General features: G+C 37.4%; 3 protein-coding genes across 3 annotated transcripts in view; 2 read left to right on the top strand and 1 right to left on the bottom strand.

Annotated features, from left to right (window-relative positions):
* The first annotated feature begins 85 nt into the window (after nucleotides 1-85).
* LOC139121985 (succinate dehydrogenase assembly factor 4, mitochondrial-like) lies at nucleotides 86-6,709 on the top strand. The gene is made up of 2 exons (XM_070687320.1): nucleotides 86-412; nucleotides 5,817-6,709. Exons 1-2 carry the CDS (start codon nucleotides 346-348, stop codon nucleotides 6,104-6,106), a joined length of 357 nt encoding a protein of 118 aa, XP_070543421.1. The 5' UTR covers nucleotides 86-345; the 3' UTR covers nucleotides 6,107-6,709.
* A 1,565-nt stretch (nucleotides 6,710-8,274) lies between these two features.
* LOC139121982 (arylsulfatase K-like) lies at nucleotides 8,275-16,138 on the bottom strand. The gene is made up of 7 exons (XM_070687318.1): nucleotides 15,899-16,138; nucleotides 13,755-13,884; nucleotides 13,202-13,361; nucleotides 11,372-11,823; nucleotides 10,573-10,800; nucleotides 9,793-10,002; nucleotides 8,275-9,187 (listed from the first exon to the last, which is right to left on the bottom strand). The coding sequence occupies exons 1-7, from the start codon at nucleotides 16,040-16,042 to the stop codon at nucleotides 8,910-8,912; spliced, it is 1,602 nt and encodes a 533-aa protein (XP_070543419.1). The 5' UTR covers nucleotides 16,043-16,138; the 3' UTR covers nucleotides 8,275-8,909.
* Nucleotides 16,139-16,176: 38 nt separating this feature from the next.
* LOC139121979 (tetratricopeptide repeat protein 37-like) overlaps nucleotides 16,177-20,218 on the top strand; it is a 31,575-nt gene continuing 27,533 nt past the window's right edge. The window contains exons 1-5 of the mRNA XM_070687315.1: nucleotides 16,177-16,267; nucleotides 17,403-17,544; nucleotides 18,429-18,572; nucleotides 19,132-19,299; nucleotides 20,029-20,157. Coding sequence (XP_070543416.1) covers nucleotides 17,446-17,544; nucleotides 18,429-18,572; nucleotides 19,132-19,299; nucleotides 20,029-20,157 — 540 coding nt within the window. The 5' untranslated portion in view covers nucleotides 16,177-16,267; nucleotides 17,403-17,445. The remainder of the gene's footprint in view (nucleotides 16,268-17,402; nucleotides 17,545-18,428; nucleotides 18,573-19,131; nucleotides 19,300-20,028; nucleotides 20,158-20,218) is intronic.

Here is a 20,218-nt window from a genome sequence, read left to right as displayed (position 1 = left end):
AGATAATTTATCATTAAAACGTCATTATATTGAACTTTGACATCGACCGCTCTTCTGAGGTCAACCTATATATATCTTATCCTATCAATCTATCTTCGTATCCTTGCTTCATGACTTCGGATTCTACCGATCCATCTTCGAATGCTCATCGCACAACTTCGAATACCCGTAACCCGTGGACCAACCTAGGAAATTGGTATTGAAGTGCGCCATATCGATACTACGCTCCCTAATGTTATTTCAATAAGTTAAAGGGTCTTCAAGGTTGTATAAGGTCATTACGAAATACACTAGTACACAAGGCTTCGGTACATATACAGAATCGTTCTCTACTTGACGCCGACAATGGCTTCGCTTATTAGTCGATACAGCTTGACCGGAATGAAAAAAATAATATCATTGCAAAGTAAAGGTGAGTGAACACCACAGGAGAGCTCTGAGGAGTAAGATAGCGTTACTATACCGTCCCTTGAATCGCGCTCTCTGCAGTCCTTGACATCTTTCAAACCACGATGCTGAAGTTAGACTCGGTTTCGGATTCGGTTTCGGATTCAGTTTCGGATTCGGTTCGGATTCGAGTGACTGAAAGAAATTTATATTTTCAGCCGATTTTGTTAGTCCCCACGGACACCGTCCGGGGGGACTTATAGGTTTGGTCATGTCCGTGCGTGTGTGCGTGCGTGGTCGTCCGTGCGTGCGTGCGTTGCGTCTGTGCGTCCGTCCGTCCGTCCGTTCACGCAGATATCTCTGAGATGCCTGGAGCGATTTCATTCAAACTTGATACAAGGATTACTCATATGTCATACAGATGCACGTCAATTTGTTTTGTGATACAATCCAATATGGCCGCCAGGCGGCCATTTTATTACGATTTTTTCATGTACAGAGCCATAACTCAGGCATGTTCCAACCGATTTTATTCAAAGTTGGTACAAGGACATTGACCAATGTCATAGATATGCACGTCAATTTGTTTTGTGATACGATCCAATATGGCTGCCAGGCGGCCATTTTATTACGATTTTTTCACGTACAGAGCCATTACTCAGGCATGTTTCGACCGATTTTATTCAGAGTTGGTACAAGGACATTGACCAATGTCATAGATATGCACGTCAATTTGTTTTGTGATACGATCCAAAATGGCTGCCAGGCGGCCATTTTATTACGATTTTTTCATGTACAGAGCCATTACTCAGGCACGTTTCAACCGATTTTATTCAAAGTTGGTACAAGCTTATTGACAAATGTCATAGCTGTGCACGGCAATTTGTTTTGTGATACGATCCAAAATGGCCGCTGTGCGGCCATTTTATTACGATTTTTTTCATGTACAGAGCCATTACTCAGGCACGTTTCAACCGATTTTATTCAAAGTTGGTACAAGGACATTGACCTATGTCATACATATGCACGTCAATCTGTTTTGTGATATGATCCAATATGGCCGCCAGGCGGCCATTTTATTACGATTTTTTCATGTACAGAGCCATTTCTCAGGCATATCTGCATGTTTCGACCAATTTTATTCAAAGTTGGTACAAGGACATCGACCAATGTCATAGCTATGCACATCAATTTGTTTTGTGATGCGATCCTTTATGGCCACTGTGCGACCATTTTGTTACGATTTTTTCATGTCCTGAACCATAACTCAGACATGTATCAAGTGAATTTATTCAAAAGTATTTTTATCACAGACCTAATGAAGAGGACTCTATCCTCTCTGAGGACCTGTAATCAAAATACCCATTAACAAGTGGGGACTGTGTCATCAACGATGACTTGTTAAAATGTGGAGTACTTTATTTTCACTTGGAATTATTTTCTTTACTTTCCCTGGACCTTTTCTTCAGCTAAAATCAAATCAAATCAGACTAAACAAAGTGAAAATATATCACAGTGAAATAATGAAAATCTATTCTTAGCTGATATAATTTCTGTCTGTTCTGTGCTGTTTTGTGTCTATGTTTACAACTATTGTCTTACGAATTCTGACTAGTGTTATTGGATTATGGATTGGTATGATTGCGATTATTTTACAGTGAAAATAAAATGGTCCATAGTACTTCTGTATGTTGCAAAGATAAATACTTGTCGTCAAGAACAAGTTTTTAATGGGTTGCCTGTCGGCATAAATTGTGTGCATCTATTTACAAAATAAAATAAAATGGTTAAAAAAATAGAAATTACAGAAAACTTCAAAGCACTTTAATTCGAAATTGAAAGTAAGTGGAGGAAAACAACACTTACAAAAACATTTATACTTTAATTTGTTATTGTCACAATGTGTGTCACATGGTGTAATGTAGACTGTCGACAGTCCTCGTGCCTTCTTTTGACCGGAGTCACTTTATTAAGTGCGGTAGCAATCCAACGTAGGCGATCGAGCGCCGAAGGCGCGAGGTCGAGTGCCGAAGGCACGAGGTCGCTTGTACCAGCTATAAATACCGGAAGCTACGCGAGACCAAGCAGTACAAGCGACTGGCGAGAGTCTAGTGTAATGCTAATGTGTTGTATTACTTTGATGTTTTGGTTGATGTTGATCAACATGTACTATACTAAACTCCCGGACTAAACTATCAGTTAATATGTTGTGTAATAAAGATTGCATTGAATGCATTTCTTTGAATTGTGCGTAGTACTATTAGCGTAAAGGTATACTGTCACCTGTTCCAATTTTGCCACAGTTACAATGGAAAGAGAAAATCTAACCAATCACAGATTTTAAGCGGGTGGCCGCTTTTTAAAAACAGCGCCCTCACATGGGCATTTTGAATACCAAGGAACGCCCCTTTGACCATATATGGGCATGTTTAGATTACAGGTGACTGTATGTCTTTAAATAGTCCTAACTGCATAATGCTAATAATTGAGGTGGACACTTTTGACTTGTGTAGTCATGCACATGCACCATAGTTTCTTGCTCTAGTGCCGAAAGTGTTTAGTAATTTTGAACTGTAAGCTTAGAAGTTATGGTTATGTGTGAAATATTTATGTCATGAAATACATGCTACAATTTATGCTGTGAAATATATATTACATATGCAGACCGGTTACCATTAAAAACTTGTTTTTGATGACAAGTATTTATCTTTGCATATAAACGAAGTACTATGGTCCATTTTTATTTTCACTGAAATTTATTTCAGCTGAAAATATTTTCATTGTTTCACTGTTATCTTATTTTCATTTTGTCTAGTCTGATTTTATTTTATTTTAGCTGAAAAAAGGTCCAGCGAAAGTAACGAAAATAAATTCCAAGTGAAAAATAAAGTATTCCACATTTTAACAAAATCGGCTGAAAATATAAAATTTCTTTCAGTCACTCGAATCCGAAACCGAATCCGAAACTGAATCCGAAACCGAATCCGAAACCGAGTCTAACTTCAGTCCTTGACATCTTTCAAACCTCTATCATCTGTCGTCAGCAATGGGTGGCGCTTTTGGCCGTTATGGTCACAAATTTCAGAGTGTTGTGCTATAGACTGTTCTGCTCTGCTATCTGTGCTATCTGTATCAGAAACCTTTACTTGAAGGCAGAGATCTTGTGGCTGGGGAGCAACTGTCATTGAATGTTTATGTGTTTTTCATCCTGTGTTCTCCTTTGAAAATTGTGTTCAGTTATTCAGTTTGTTAAAACTGCCCATTACATATTATCGTAACCGTGACTTTGAACACGGTTCCTCCTTTTGTGGAGGGACCGTGCTTTGAATAAACAACTCATTGGAAGATCTTTGAAATTCATTTGCATGTGGGTGCATGCATTATAATGTACAGCTAAACTCGCTGTTGTTTATTCTTCATGAGAGCTATCATGTTTACACCTGATCTTTGTCACAGCTATTAATTACATTTGCAGGAAATTCAACTGCCACTCTCTACTTCATAGCATCATCTTCTCTAAAACAGAAGTTGGTGAGACCCCACAGCCAATGGGGAAAATTCCAGGAAAAATTCAATAAATACAAGTGTTAACAGTCCCTCTCTGGCTGCAACAGTTGAGTGAACTAGGCTGCACCAGCCACAGTTTGTGGTACAGTCGTTTGGTGGGCTATTCAGCTCTGGGACTATTCGCCCCATAGACGAGAATACAGAAGCGAGAAACACCTCAAGTCTGGAAACAGAATGGCTATAAAAACCACGCCATGTCACATTCTGTGTCCGATTTCACTGTGAAAATTAGCAAGTTCATCTATCATGTAACCATCGATCGTTCTCTATCATTCTCAAAATTCATACCTGGTACTTAATTTGCTTCACAAACGCTCGTTTCGTGTGATTTTCGGCCGAATTCGACGGACACATCGTCAAAACATAAGCGTGAGCAACATTCCGGTCACCTCTTGGGTACCTCCACTTTACTGATGTTGGCGCCGCCTATCCATGAGGGATGACTGCAATGTTGCTCACGCTTATGTTTTGGCGAGGTGTCTCTCGAACTCGGCCGAAAATCACACGAAATGAGCATTTTGTAAGCAGATGAAGTATCAGGTATGAATTTTCGTGTGATTTTCGGCCGAGTTCAGAAGACACCTCGCCAAAACATAACGCATGAACAACATTCCAGTCACCCCTCATGGGTATGCGGCGCTAACATCAGTAAAGTGGAGGTGCCAAACTCCACTGTGAGGTGACCGGAATGTTGCTCACGCTTATGTTTTAGCGATGTGTCCATCGAATTCGGCCGAAAATCCCACGAAACGAGCGTTTGTGAAGCAAATTAAGTACCAGGTATGAATTTTGAGAATGATAGGGAAGGGTCGACGGTTACATGATAGATGAACTTGCTACTTTTCACGGTAAAATCGAACGTCGAAGATGACATGGTGGCACAATCCCTATACGAAATAGCCATTTCATTTCCTGACTTGGGGTGTTTCTCGCTTCTGTACACTCGTCTATGGGGCGAATAGTCCCAGAGCTGAATAGCCCACCAAGCGACTGTGGTTTGTGGCCAGTGAGGGCCTGTGACAGAGTCTATCGTAGTTCATGATCAGAGAAAAAAGAAATTCAGGAACGTTATATCACACATTTGACAGTCCGTTAGTGTACATACTGCGCTACCAGTAACAATGGAGTAGGTTTACAAAATGTCTGTGCAGCTCCAAAATGTATGAAGTCAGTCTTACAGAGCTGTTGATTTAAATGTTTTGTTTTGATCCCAAAAGTATGTTTACCAATGTAAGATCAAGGCACAATAGTAAATTCAATGTCTAATTGTAGCACAGTTATGTAATGGTTATTCTAACAGACTGAGTGAAGCACGGTTTTTGAAGCACAGATTTCGGAGGGATCATCAGTGTAGGTTGAGTAACTGTGGTTGTGTAGAGTTTGTTTTCATTCCTCCAAACACTATGTCTATCACGACCCAAAAGAAGTATTTATGATACCAGTTTTAAACTTACCAATTTATGATAGAAACTTCGACCAGTAATGTGGATGGGAATTATTCATAACAGGTGATAATCATTAAGAACTATTGGAGAACTTATAACATGGTACACATTTGTAAGCATATCAGAAAGAACATTACATGTAACATAGAATCATGAATCAATCTATGAAATCTTGCAAAGTGCTTTTGGTTTTGCCTTTGATGACAAATCAGGGTGATCAATGGTTCCATTGTCTTTCTTATGAATGTAAAGTAGTTTTCTCAAACAACAATTCTATTTATTTAATATTTATTCATTTATTTACTTCAAACAAACCATGTCAACTGTTGTGAAATGGTGTCTCAATAATAAGAGCCTTTAACCATAGATTTCCTTTTATTCTGTAGTAACAATTTTGAATACAACTTTTTATTTCAGCGCTGACTTGTGAAAGTATTGCAAGAACAATTCCAGTCCCGGCAAGACTTTACAGTGACAAGAAAAAAGACACACTGAAGAAACCAGTGACTCCAGTTGGAAAGCATGACAGTGATCCAGAATGTAACAGAGAATGGCCAGTAGGACAGCATCCCTACGGTGAGAAAGAGCCACTGGAAAGATGGCCAGATAATGTTAATCCACACACTGGAGAAATAGGTGGACCTAGAGGACCAGAGCCAACAAGATATGGAGATTGGGAAAGGAAAGGACGCTGTATTGATTTTTGAAAATATATGAAACCAGCTGTATTTAGTGGGACTGAATTGTGTTACCTCTGATAATTCTGCAGCTGTCATCAATTTGAACAGTTTGGAGATAGATCTAGACCATGTGATTGACAGGATCACAGCAATTTGTCAGACTGACTCTGCACAGACAATATTATGAGTTGCTGAAAAGGCTGATAGAGGTACCAGTTATAGATGGTTGGAACAGACATTTGACTTCAACCATTCATAAAAACACTTCAAATGTAGATAATTATGTCCTTGATAGGAGTTCCATTTACAAAGTCCAATGAGCTGAGTTTCCTTTGGCATCATAAATAATTTGCAGTAATAGTAAGTCTAGCAGTAATCAGAGTGTTGGAAATGTTCTCAACACACTATGATTGATAAAGCTACCCAGATAATAAAGCCCTATATCTGAATTGCTTGAAGTTAATGACCTATACCATGAGACAGTGTGTTTTTTGCATTCTAGCCTTCCAAGTTTTCATGATATGCTTATTTAAAGTGAGAAATGTGTTATGTATACAAGAGTGTGCCATGGTGTGTGATTTGAAAGGCACTGTGAAAATAAATCTTAAGTAAAAAATCTGTTTGAAAAAAGGTGCTTTCAGCATGCTACATTGCCCTCCCCAACTCAAAAATGTGATGATCCGTGATAAATGATCAAGGAAACAAGTCACATTTTTAGCTCCCATGTGGTGTAGCATAGAGAAGAAAGTAGGAACAGTTGATTTCTAGACCAGTCGCTTTTTCTTCATGTATGTTCATCCACGGAAAACTTCGTGTATACTTCATGTACAAATTCAGTATTTAGCGCCAATTTTCATCATCGTAGAATAGAGCATTTTTTGACGCAAATATGCCACAGGTACGCATGACTTAAAATATGAAGATGGTAAAAAGTAAAGTTCTCAAATAACTGGTTGACTATGTGCATGAAGTTGGTAGTGATAATATAAAAGTACTCATGTTATATAGAGATTGGCATGCATGTTCACATTTAGCAACGGGGATGAAATAAGCAATGATAAAGGTTTGAGTAGATATATACCATTGACATTCACATGCAATTATGTTTTTAAGCTGCCCTGTGACAAGTGTATTCAGATACATTTAAAAGCTAATGTGATCTGAAATGTGTCACATGACCTGGCTGCTTTCTTGAATTATTGAAGTAGGATGGCTTTTTAATGAAAAAACAACAGGCTACTTGATGGATAGTGTGGCACAAAACATCCATGGCCATAGTACATTTAAGTGTGCAAACAGCGTCAATTGGGATGGTGATTTTACTTCACATCACTAATATCAGTAGATCTCACACATATGCAAATAAAACACTCTAAACTGATGCTACACAGTAAGGACTGGTAGTGGGGACCATGGTTTTACTCGTAAGTACACTTGAAACTGACTTGGGTGTTAACAAGCTTTGACTCAAGGCGAAAGATGAAAAAGAAGTGGGCATCCACAGCATTCTGCATAGACTTGGCCTAATGCTGTGAAGAAAAAATAATTTGGTGCATGCAATGTGTTTTTTCTTGCCACAACATAGTGGAATTATCGTTTGATTCACAGACTTGGTCACCTTGCAGCATTTGATTCTGGGAGAATTCGAAACTTACATCCTTCTTCGAGCATCTCGGTCAAGGCATTTCACACAACAAGTATCATCAATGCACAATAAGCAGCTGAAATGTTTTTACTTTGCACACATACAGACATTTTGAATTAATCACTAGTAATCCAGAGAGTCATTTGGGCTAAGGAAAGAATATACAGCAAGAGGCTGACTACAGATTCTTTGGGGTGTTTATTAAATTGAAATTTGCCCAAATCACAAGCAATTACTAAATTTTGAAGACTTGTGTGGGATGAAAAATGTCAGCAACCACTCACTTTGAAATGATATTGAGTTTTCTGAGAATGTTTTCATGAAGATATAAATCTTTAATGAAATTGTCTCTGAAGAATACTGTACTTTCACCGTTTTCACTGAAACATTCAAGGTTCTGAAACAACTAGACTGATTGCTTGGAAATTTTCTAGAAGCTTTCCAGGGATGTTCTTACTCAGATTTATTCAAATTATGTAATTACTGCTCCTTGTTTCTCCATTCGGACCTTGCTATCGACCAAAGTAAATAATAAAAAAATAAAGGCGTATTTACAATAAAAACAACTTTAATGGTATTTAAAATATGATGTACAATGTTTTGAACTTGTAAAAATATATGTGGTAATGAAAAGCGCGGTATAGCTCACAATTCAAGCAGACAGGAGTAAATGTAACTCTACAAGAGTTTAAAACAAATAGGCTGTATACATGGCATAAAATCATATTGCTGCTTCTCCATAATCTTCGACTGAAGTTCCAAATTTGATCACTAGTCAGGCTTTATTTTTCCCTAACTTTGACCTTGCCTTGCTTTCAGCTCCTGTTAGCTATTAACACATATAAAATCAGGAGCTGGTTTTAGATAAGCTGGCATCTGGCATCAGTAGGTATTCCTTGATGTACAGTATTTATGTCAGTTAGTCCAATTCAAAACTTAATACAAAGCAGCAGACATCAGCTAGTCCTCTTAAAAGCCTAATGCACGAGGCATCAACTATCTAAATGCTGCAATTTTCAAGTTTTGCAGTGTGCAAATCTACACACATACCCATACATACATACATATTTACAAATATACAAATGTTCATTCATGCAGCCCAACAGATAACAGATGCGCAGCTATCCCATAAGTAGTCTCTGATTACTTATACTGGTTATAAATGTAAGTTAAAATTGAAAGAATCTAAGTTTCTGGAGAATTGAGCCACTCTTCTATCTTTTGTTCATTGCCCTTGGGATCTTTCTGCCAATCCTTAAACCATCTTAAGTTTGCAATGGTTGCACCATATTTGTCACCAAGACTATTTTTCCATGCCACAAAAGATTCTTTATTGTACTTATTTACTGCTTTGCTGACAGTCGGATAGTCCAAGATGGTTCGGAGAGTTTTATCCATCTCCATGACGATGTCTTTCCTTGTTTCTGCATAGTCAAGTAATTCATCAGGATCCTTATCAAGATCTGTAACAATGAGATATTACAAGTTTATTTATCATTGCATCTGCATGAGTAATTGGAAGAAATAGTTTGAAGGAGCCGTTTCTTGAAATGCCTAATGTATTTTTGACTTGATAGTTTCAAAAATTACACCAATGGAGATGATGTCATCTCCACAAATTTTTAAAGAATACACTATGAAGATAATGTATCATCTCTATAAATTACAATGTACAAAAGGTTTGGGTGGTAAAAAGACAGAATCACTATATGTAATAACAAGACCGCACATTTTGGTCACTAAAATAAGTTAAATGATTCTTGACAAATTGCTCTCCAATTTTACCAAGTAAAAGCTTCACTCAAATTAAGTGGGTGTGATTGGCACCTTTCTTCATCAGCCCTCATTTCATCATTTTGAAAATTCACACATATCACAACATTGTAATAGAATTAACAATAACTTTAACAATACTGGTACATCATCATCACACTTTTATTCATGAAAACAGTTGGTATTATTTGTATTTTGGGATAATTGCGTGTTGATGAAAGGTGGCATATATCCCTGTTGACTATATTTATCACATCTTTAATTTTACAAAATACTCTATACTACCACAACTCACTGAATAAATGAGGGGAAACCTGGAAACCATTGCCATACGTGATGTATTTCCATTTTCCTTTTCTCAGCATGTATGTTGACATATTTATGTTGCAACCATGATACTGACTCAGCACCCAATGAGGTCTACCATGATGTGCCACTCTCCTTTCCAAATATGGCATCAGGGAGGTTCCATTTAGACCAGGGGGACCAGATGTTTCTGTGATATCTGGGGACATAACATGTATGAAATCCTAGAGAGATTTTCACATGATCCATGCCGCTACGAAATGTGGTACTTAATTCAATGGGTGGAAAAATTGAGATTTTTTTGAAAGATAAATATCACTCTGGCATGATGAAGACAGCTGTTGGTACAACAACCGTGACCTTGTTACTGCCATATAACCTGCCATTATATTGAATTAAACTAGGTGGAAGCTCAAGGATCTTCATGTTGAGCTGACAGAAATTTCTCCATCTGTCAATAGAGTGCAAAATATGTGTGAAATTTCCTGTTACAACTGCTAATTGATTGCATTGAAGTGTGGACATAATTAAATTTTCAGTAATACCAATGCACTTGACAGATTAAGAGATGACATTGACAAAAGAATACTACCGGTAGGTATTCCAAGCTGCTGTTATAAGTACCACAAGAAAATGTGATTGACAGATAGAAGCAACATGTTGAAAAACCTATTGTGAGTTTAGGGTATTCAGTTTCACAGGACACCACCTCTTGGAATCGCTTATATAAAATATTAGACACATCTTTGTAACCGTTGCGTAGTCTTACCCATGAGAGTTGGATAAACATCTATCAAGCTGACTGGATCATCCACTTTTGTATTGTGAGTCTCTTTGTCAGGACTTGTGATAATCAGTGGAACATGTGAACTTGCTTCATACATTGTCATCTTGTAAAACTGTCTATGTTCCATTGCCATCTCACCATGGTCTGATGTGAAGATAATCGATGTTGAGTTGCTGAATCCAGAAATATCCAACGTGTCTAACAATTCCCCTGTACAGGAACAGAAAATTTTAAGCAAATGATTAAATTTTGTCAATTTTATAACTACCGGTACTTCATGCCATAAAATGTTGGTGAGTATTGGAATTTTATTCATATTTGGAATTCTTTTGGACCAACTTACTTGTACCGGTAAATTATTTTTAGTGTACTTTGCCTATTTTTAATAGAATTGATGTACATGTATATCTGACTTACCCTGGCATATAAACTGCAAAGATGTTCTGCCACAAATTAAAAGAAGTTCAAGCTGCAAATAGTGTCTCATGGATCCCAGGTGTTTAACACTTGAGTCCTCTTACTCTAAAGTGCCTCTGTTTTCCTGTATTATAAAGTGCATGCTAAATGATAGTACCGGTATTATGGGACACGTTGTTTCAAGCGGTGAAGTCAGTATTGCAGACAATATTTTTTACACTTTTTATCCCTCTTTTACAAAAATTGTCATTATGGCTTCCATACCAGAATACTCATTGAAATGTTCTGCGAAAACATATGAAACTCTGGCTCATTTGCTTCAAGAGTTCATTGTTGTCTTTGACAGAAACAGATACAAACTTACCAACCATACCATCCACTTCAGCACACATCCCATAGTAGTATGCTCTGATCTTCAAAATCTCATCTTCAGTGAAGTTAGAGGTACAATTTTTTGTTGCAGTTTCATAGTAATCAACTGGGTGCATCTGATCCAAAGGTTTCCATTTAGGAATGGTGATCTTCGACCTATCGACTTTCTTCAACCAATAGGGAGATGTCTTGAATGTTGAACCACCAGCCCTTGGACCTTCCTGTGTTGTCTTGTAAGGATGTGGTAAAACAATTCCAATGTACAGCAAGAACGGTTTACCACCTGGTGTTCTACTTTTCAACCAATCTTTGGCCAAGTCAACATTAGACCAATCCTCTTCTTTGATTCTCCTTGTGTGTTCATCTCCTACAAGTACCGGAGTTGGTCTTCCTTCCTGCGCCAAAGTGAAATTCACTTCCCTTGTCCAGGCTTCTACTCTGTTACTGCAGGGAAAATTAAAACTGTTACTGCAGGGAAGATTGAAATTATGACAATCTCTCTAGAACAAGAGTCCTATGCTATACCTGTCCACAGTCCCTCCACCAGGACCATGACCTGTCATCTAAATCATTTTGTGAAATCTTATGTAGTAGTCTAAAAAAGTGTTAGATAAACTACAAATGCCACTTACCTTATACACTCATATATTTAGAAACACATTTATGCACCTAAGGTAAATACTTAGACATGTTGGATAATAGTAATCACTCCCTATTACTTCACAGTAAGTGAGGCTACCCACTATCCTCCATGATCTGTACACACGGAGATCACTCACTGAACTGAAGCAAATTTCTTCTGTACACAGAACAACTCGGTCCATATTTCAAAATTCTGGCAACATAGTTCTGATCATCATAATTTTCTGATTTCTCACTGTGAATAATGTGAAGATCAACCCTTTTTCTGCGGAGGAGATAGCAATTTTGTAATTTTGTCGACATAAATTTTTGACAGCCATACACAATATTTTCAAGGAAACTAAGGGAATAAGTTGCATCTGTGTTGGCGAAAGAAAGGGTATTGATTTTTTTTACTGTTCGTAACAAAGGAAATTTGCATGTCTGACAGGTGGTATGATGAGACCATCTTAGTTGCTGATAACTTTATCTTGACAAGTGTGCAATTTTTAGCACCTCCAAACATCAACTTCTCATTCAATTTTCTCTTGAATTTTAAACATAATCAATAATTTTGGAACATAGTCTTAACAAATAATCCTGAACTTGAATTGTAAGTTAAAAATTGTTAAGAAACTGATAAAATTGAAAAAGCCTTTAGCAAAAAATGTCTGAGTGAACAAATCAAGGGGAATTGTGGGTAGCCTCACGTACTGTGTACTTGTTACCAGTACATATGTACACACAAACAGCAAGGAAAACTCAAGAGAGTCACAATTTTTACTTTCTGTATTGTACAAACCAGGCAGGCTGATCAATGTGTCAATATTTTGTTCAAAGGGACCCTCAACGGTGACAAAATATGAAATACCTTGTCTTCACTACTATAGGATTGTCATGACGATGTGAGTCAGGCGTTGCCACTGAAATGCTGCAAGGCCTAGCTATCAACTTTCCCAAGAAAGTGACCCAACATATTTTCACTAAAAGCAGTAAACAGTTCACATTGTGTTTGAGAATGTGAACGTCTTTTTGAATGTGAATGTTTTGCACGACTGGTACCGGTATATTGGCATATTGAAATGATATCACTAATAATTCAAATCTTTATATGTCTGTTAAATTGAGCAACTTCAATGTTTTGTAAATATTATATATAACTTTAACCAGATAAAAAATCTGTGAAATACTACATATTTACCTGAGTGAATGATCTCCAACAGTGTAATCTGTTTTTCCTAGTATTTTTGTATCATATCCAGCTTTATCCAGATAATCTTTCCATGTGGGATAGCCTTTGGGTAGACCTTTGTAATTATTCCAGGTTTGTGTGATGTGTGTGTAAAGACCACTCCATAAAGCTTAGGTACAATGTATAAAGAGATTTCATTGAATAAAGAAATTGTCACCCATGAATTACATACAACATTTCAATCACATCATTGAGAATGTGTGATGAATATGAAAGTTGTGATCCTTTCAAACTTTGAATACAGACTAGACAATGAACTTCAAATGTAAATTCAATGATTCATCTCAAACATCATACAGAAATGGCTGGCTACATGTTACTAAATTTCATGAACACATAGTGGTATGATGTTTTCAGTTTAGGTTAACTGTTGAAATGTATCATACTCTCAAGTGTGAAAAGCATATAGCAAGCTAAGGAAATACATTTTTAAGAGAATAGCAACTGTCTGATTAAGCTTTCGTTTTGTGTCATCTTTACTAATTATTTGACTATACACTACCTGATCTTGAAGGGCAGCATATTGGCGAATTAGTGTATGCACTTGTAAATGTTACTCCATTTTGAACCAACCGTCCATTAATGTTGCTCATTTCCGATGCTGATTCATTATTTCCTACCAGCCTGCCATCCTGTCAAAAAAACAGACTTCCTGGTTCATTATTATTACAGTGTCATGTTCCCTGATAGCTGACTGAAAATTGTAGAATTAAAATAATAATCACAAGCTATTTGACATTATTTACATATAGCTAAGATATCAAAACACTGGAAAATCACTTCAAGGCATTTATGTTTACATTCACTGAGAAAACTGCAATTCATTCTGCATTGAATGTAATTTGTTTTTCTACTTCCTACAGCATGTTGAAATATTCCCACTGTTTGGCTTACTTTGCAATACATTATAGCAAGAATTCTTACCAAAGAAGAGTAAATTTAAGTCTTGGTATAGTAACTCTGAATTGTCAACAATACAATACCATAGGCCAACATCAAACACTCCAAACCTGGATGTTTCAGTATGCTCACTAATTTAGCTAAAGACACTGTATTCTATGTACAGATAAAATACCAACAAAATAACAAAATGTCCTAGGTTTTTAGTGGTTGTGGGCATTGACCTTGAGGTGACATGTATAGTGCAGGCTTGGTAACTTCCATATTCTACTTTTGCTTTAATTGGATTATCTGTAGAGTTACTTTATACATGGTGCATATGGTCTAGGAGAGACATTTTATTTTTAAACAAATGTTAATAAAAATATTTATGAGCAATATTTTTTATCAATAAAGATCATGTAACCCGTGGGCCATGAATTTCTCAAAAGATTCTATGGGTGGCAAGGAAAAGGAGGCAAAGTCCACAAGGGACTGACCATTAGATAACGGGGGTGTGGGGGAAAGAGATTTCCCACCAGACATCAATTAACAAGAATCAGCTAGAGATAGCTGAATAAAAATAATGGTAAGCTATCCATCAGAATAAATGTACCCTCTGCCTTGCATCCTTTCGTTTTCAGGACTCCCTTTGATCACAATTTTTAGGCTGTATCACTGCTCCTCTCAGGACAAGTTGAAAAGTTGTAGGGAAAGATTACAAGTATTACGTGTCCTGTTTTACATAGATCCATCGAGTATAATAATGGGCGATAATTAGAGTAACTAACAGCTTTTAAATAGTTTTGTTCAGGTCCTCAGTTGCATTATTTGAACGCCAAGCAGTGGATATATTCAACAGCCATTAGAACAAGAAACTGCATGTACTTTTATCATGTTGGCAATTATTTCAGTAACACTTCTAAGTTTCCTGACATTTCTGAAGTTTTTTCACATGCATGGGGGCTTGTTATACATGGATCTCTTGGGATGGGACATACTGCTTCACAGATTAAATTTTCATTTCAATCTATCACCTCTCTATATATTTCAGTATATACCTCTTACAGAAACAGTTCTCCACCAAGAGGGCTGTGAGCAGAAAAAGGAAAAGAAAATTTAATATTGCATTTAATTTTTTAGGTAAATTGTAATAAGGCCACCTAGATGTCTTTTTGAAGAGGGTTTTATGGTGTTATTCAATAGTGAATTCAGCTGACCATCTTGAGAGTATTCAGCTTAGATACAAATATGCCATCTGACACACAGTATATCAAATTCAGGTATTTTTAATTATTTGAATATAACATTAAGCTTCTGAGACATAAATATTGTACATATGTTCAAATTTACCATCCAAACTTTAAATTTAATATTATCTAATGCAAAATGTTATCATGCAGTATAAAGCACTTATACATCGACCAATATGATAAAAATCCTCAGATAGAGCAGCTAGCAGAAAACATTGTAAGAATATAAGAAAGTTGAAAAAAATATGAACCGTGGATCAGGTAAAAAAATAATACCACCTCATAAATCTTCCAGATATCCCCTCCCCCCCCCCCAGGATATCACATGATCTACCCCTGATTGATGGAGGAAGTCTGCTAACTTCATGCCTTATGTATGGAAAAATCCTTCATTGGAGCTTACCATAGCCCTGCGTACGATGCTGTGTGTTCCGCTACAGCTAATAGCCCCGTGGTGAGCGGGGCTATTAGCTGGAGCGGAACACACAGCATCGTACGCAGGGCTAGAGCTTACCATAGCGTCGCAGATAATAAACACTACATTTCGCCGGTGACTTCCTCTCGTGGTTGTTATTCCGTGCCTTGGTTCTTGTATCGCTATATTCGACGAGATCATGATGAAAAATACACTCAGTGAGGTAATCATCCCCACCATCATGATACTAGAGCAGCCAGCGACCTGAACAACAACAAGATCCACCAAAGCACGGTCCCTCCCGTGACCAAAGCAGGCTAGGCGGCGCTGTAACTTTGTGTGCGCAACTTTGACCTTTGACCTCAAATCTTGGCTGGCATCACAGATTCAGAGACTCACAGCGCGGCGGTATGCAGCACCAGTAGGCTGGTTTCGTTTTCAGATTGAGGTTTATCATCTCAGAATTAGGTAAGGTAAGCAAGAGCAATGGATAAACATAACACTTATGCCTTACATGTGTCTCTCCTACAGATCCTGGACACTGCGTTCAGTCTTTCCGAGTCGAGAAGATAAGGTATGCGGTAATCGACGAGTCGCTCATAGTACTCACAGGCACTCGACTCAATGCAAATTACAAGCAAACCGTCACTGATGCAACCAGTTATTTTTTCTTGTTGCATCAGTGACAGTTTGCTTGCCTTGGGTCGAATGCCTGTGGACAAAAGCGTCCGACCCGAATGCCCAGGTAAAACGAGAGCTACAGCACTGCAGCTGCTCATTAGCATATGCATTGCCACTACTATAGCACTAGCCATAGGCGCTTGTTGGCTGGGTAATCTGCTTGATCATGATCAGTTGATTGATCGATCTTCTGCTCGATCTATCGCGTACTCAGTGGTCTGTTCTCACCGCAACTAAAATACACGTTACATTTCAGTTGTGGTTGAGGAGAGAGCATCGATTATGTGATTGATAGATGGAGCAGACAGTTGATTGATCAACTTCATATCAAGCCGACTTACCCAGCCCACAAGCGCCTGTGCCACTATCTGATGAAACTCATTAGTTTTGGTTGCAACATAGACTGCGCCCCCCCCCCCCCCCCCCCCCAGTCACCTAGCTTTTCTTGGCAGCTGAGTTACTGGCTATCCAAGTTTCTGCAGCAACAGTTTTGGATCCGTATCTGATCAGTTGTAGGAAGGGTTAATTATTTAGGGTCACAAATTATAAATTCCAGTAATGTTTTATTCTCTTGCGGTCAATGAAGGGGACTTTAAAACTAAAACTGCATTGCACTTATATCGGTGGAAGTGTGGTGAGGCAAACGAAAAAAGTCATGGGTATGGTCCGCTACCAGGGTGTGTGTGTGTGTAAATGGCTACTGGAGTACACAAGGCTTGGCTGTGAATATGCAGTTGTGATTGATTGTGCAGGGCTTAGGGGTGGTTGCCACTGAGCCTCTGCCCATAGGTTTTTTCGCAGTTTACCATAACATAGATGACAACTATGACAGTCTGCTGTGTATTCACAGCTAACCAAAACTAAACTGAAAGAATCAAATGCTGTATAAAGTAATAATAGCAATATATAATGTTCTCTATAGCTGGCATATTCTCAAAGAAAGTAATAGCAAAGTTGTTGGAACCATGGCAAGTGGTAAGAGTAAAGAAATCAAGACCTTTATGAAAAATGCTAAAGAAGCCATCAAGAATAAGGACTACAAGGAAGTTATGAAAAACTGCAAAGTAAGTTCAGAAATGTGGTAGCTTTCAAAGTTTGGGGCATGTAAGACACACTATGAGCACTGAATTTTACTGTTCAGATGTGTTTATCCTGAACGACATGTCACTCTTTTTCATTCTTTTTGAGATATTAAGAACCCGTGAAATGCTTCGCCAGTAAAGTAATTTGTGTGACCTTATTAGAGAAAATGAGTCACTTCCCCAACATGGTTTCCTATGACAAATAAACATTACCATAATTTAAGTGAAAGCTGCAATCCTTATCTAAGTAAAAGACACCTCCAAGGCCAATCAAGATCACATTACAAAAGTTTGCATTAGGTCCAAACTTTATGTAAGTGTGTATATTCAGCCATGCATGTTGAAAGTTGTACATTGAACATATTTTTGCAAGCAGAGTAGTGGTTGTACACTTATGGTTGTATTTAGCACTATTTCAGCATGTTTCCAGTAGTCAAACAACTTAAACTACTTTTTAAATCAAACAAAACTTGTGAAAAAAGCTCAAAAAAGAGCGACTTTGTCCCTTTATATTCTACAACGCCATGGTTTAGTTGTTAGATCAGCATAAGTGTATTTATAAAGTGGTCTGGAAGTGTATGGAAAAATCAGAGTATGAATTAAAGTTGATTCCAGTCGGGAACAGTTAAAGTTTTAGCTGGGATAGCTGACAAGGTGAAATTTTACTAAAGTGACAAGTGCATGTAACTCCCAAGTTTTCTTTGTTTGTGAAGATCAGAGGTATACGGTATATGAGACGTAATTATCAGGGAAGATACAACTTCCTCCTACGACTTTTCAAGCTACTTGCGCTATGCCATTTTGTTTCAAACTTTTCACTAATTTTTTAACATGTTGTATAATGAGTCATCATTTGTCTGTTTTAGGCTGTGCTGAAACAAGATAAAACAAACTACAATGCATTGGTATTTTTTGGAGTTGCTGCAGCAGAGCTGGATCAACCTGACCAGGCCAGAATGGCGTACAAGAAAGCAATTGATACTGATCCAAAACAAATCTTAGCATGGCAGGTTAGTCATCTATTCTGTTAGGATTTCAAGACTGTCTGAATATATAGGAATGTAGTTGACTCAATGTTCACGACACACAAGAACTGATATCAGGCATGTGTATTTGCCAACTTTGTACCTTGCCAATGTATTTAGCGTTCTGCAAAAAATTGATTTACTTGGCAAGATATTTAGGTCAAAAAGACACTTTTTGACTCTCACTGGTAAAAGTGCATGTACTAGTCAAATTTTGGATCAGATCAATTCATTTTGATGACGCCATATATAACAGTGGCATGACAATGACCTGACCAAAAATTGAAGATCTTATTTTCGCATTGCTAGAACTCTTTAATTCAAGTAAAATGTATGTAGGAATATGCCAGAGTGTGGCTGTGACTTTACTTCTTGCCAGATACCCATAGTCACCAGGTTTCACTTCATCACGGCTATGACATTGTAGGTGCAAGCTCCATACAATAACATGTATTTCAGTGCATCATCCCTGAAATCCTACCAGTATGTCGTGTTTCTGATTAAGTTTTAAGTGAGAATTAATTATGTTCTCATTTGATTTCAGGGTCTTTCAGGATTCTATGAGAAGAGAGACAACCCCGAGTACAAAACAGAACTGGCAGATGCTTACAGCAAAATGATGGCGATTTATGAGGAGTCGGATATGAATAAATGGAAAGAGACTGCCAAAAAGTTGGCACAGCTATACAAACAAATGAATAATGATCTTCAAGTGAGTATATTCTACTGACACAATCTTCTGTCTTTCACCCTCATATTTCATAAGAGGAGATAACCTCCCTTTTAGAAACATGCACCTCAAAATTTGAAACTTTGACTCATAGTTTGGTGTTCTTTCTCATGATTAAGAATAATAATCAAAGAGCATAGTGCAGATTTAGTATTAGTGATATAAATTGAAATTAAAGATTGCTGTAATTTTACATGCTGAGCCAAAGGTGAAAATTAAATTTTCACAAACAAGATGGTTAAAACTTAAATTTTCTTAACAAGGAGTAAAAGAATTTCCTACAAACTACAACTGAAACTGTTGAAGCAAAAATGGAACATTGCCAGTTGTAAAGTTTGGAAGATTGTAAACCTTTGTGACTGTTGAAATGAGATCCGGACATGATTTCTGACATGGCTTCATTCTTACATCCACAAAATTTGCAGCAAAATGTCACAAAAGAATGCTTACAGTCACCCTTATATCATTATAATCACTTGTCTTCTCATTTATTATGGATTTGTCAAAATCATATTATTCTCAAAATCTTTCTGCCACTTTCCAAGAAATTACCGTACACTATGTCGTATCTGTAAGTGTATTTTGTGGATATAAATTTATTAATCGGTGAAATTGAACAAAATGCATTTGTATTGCAAGTAACATCAAATCTGCATCTGATGCCACTAACCATTGGCTCCATCCTTATGATTGTCTCGTGTTTGTTTTCAGGCTGTCGAGATATGGCTTATTGTTGGTAACAATTCAAGTCTTGAAGACAGAGACAGATTAGATGCCTGGAAAGGCATAGCAACTATCCTATCATCTCTGAAAACAATCCCCAGTGAATATTCAGAACAGGTAACTAATCTTGGGCGTGTGTGTTGTTGACATGGTATTGACACAAAGTATATTTTGTTTA

Source organism: Ptychodera flava, chromosome 21 (assembly GCF_041260155.1).
Source record: "Ptychodera flava strain L36383 chromosome 21, AS_Pfla_20210202, whole genome shotgun sequence".
Lineage (NCBI taxonomy): Eukaryota > Metazoa > Hemichordata > Enteropneusta > Ptychoderidae > Ptychodera > Ptychodera flava.
Note: the sequence above shows the minus strand (reverse complement) of the source record. Positions and strands in the feature narration are given on the sequence as shown.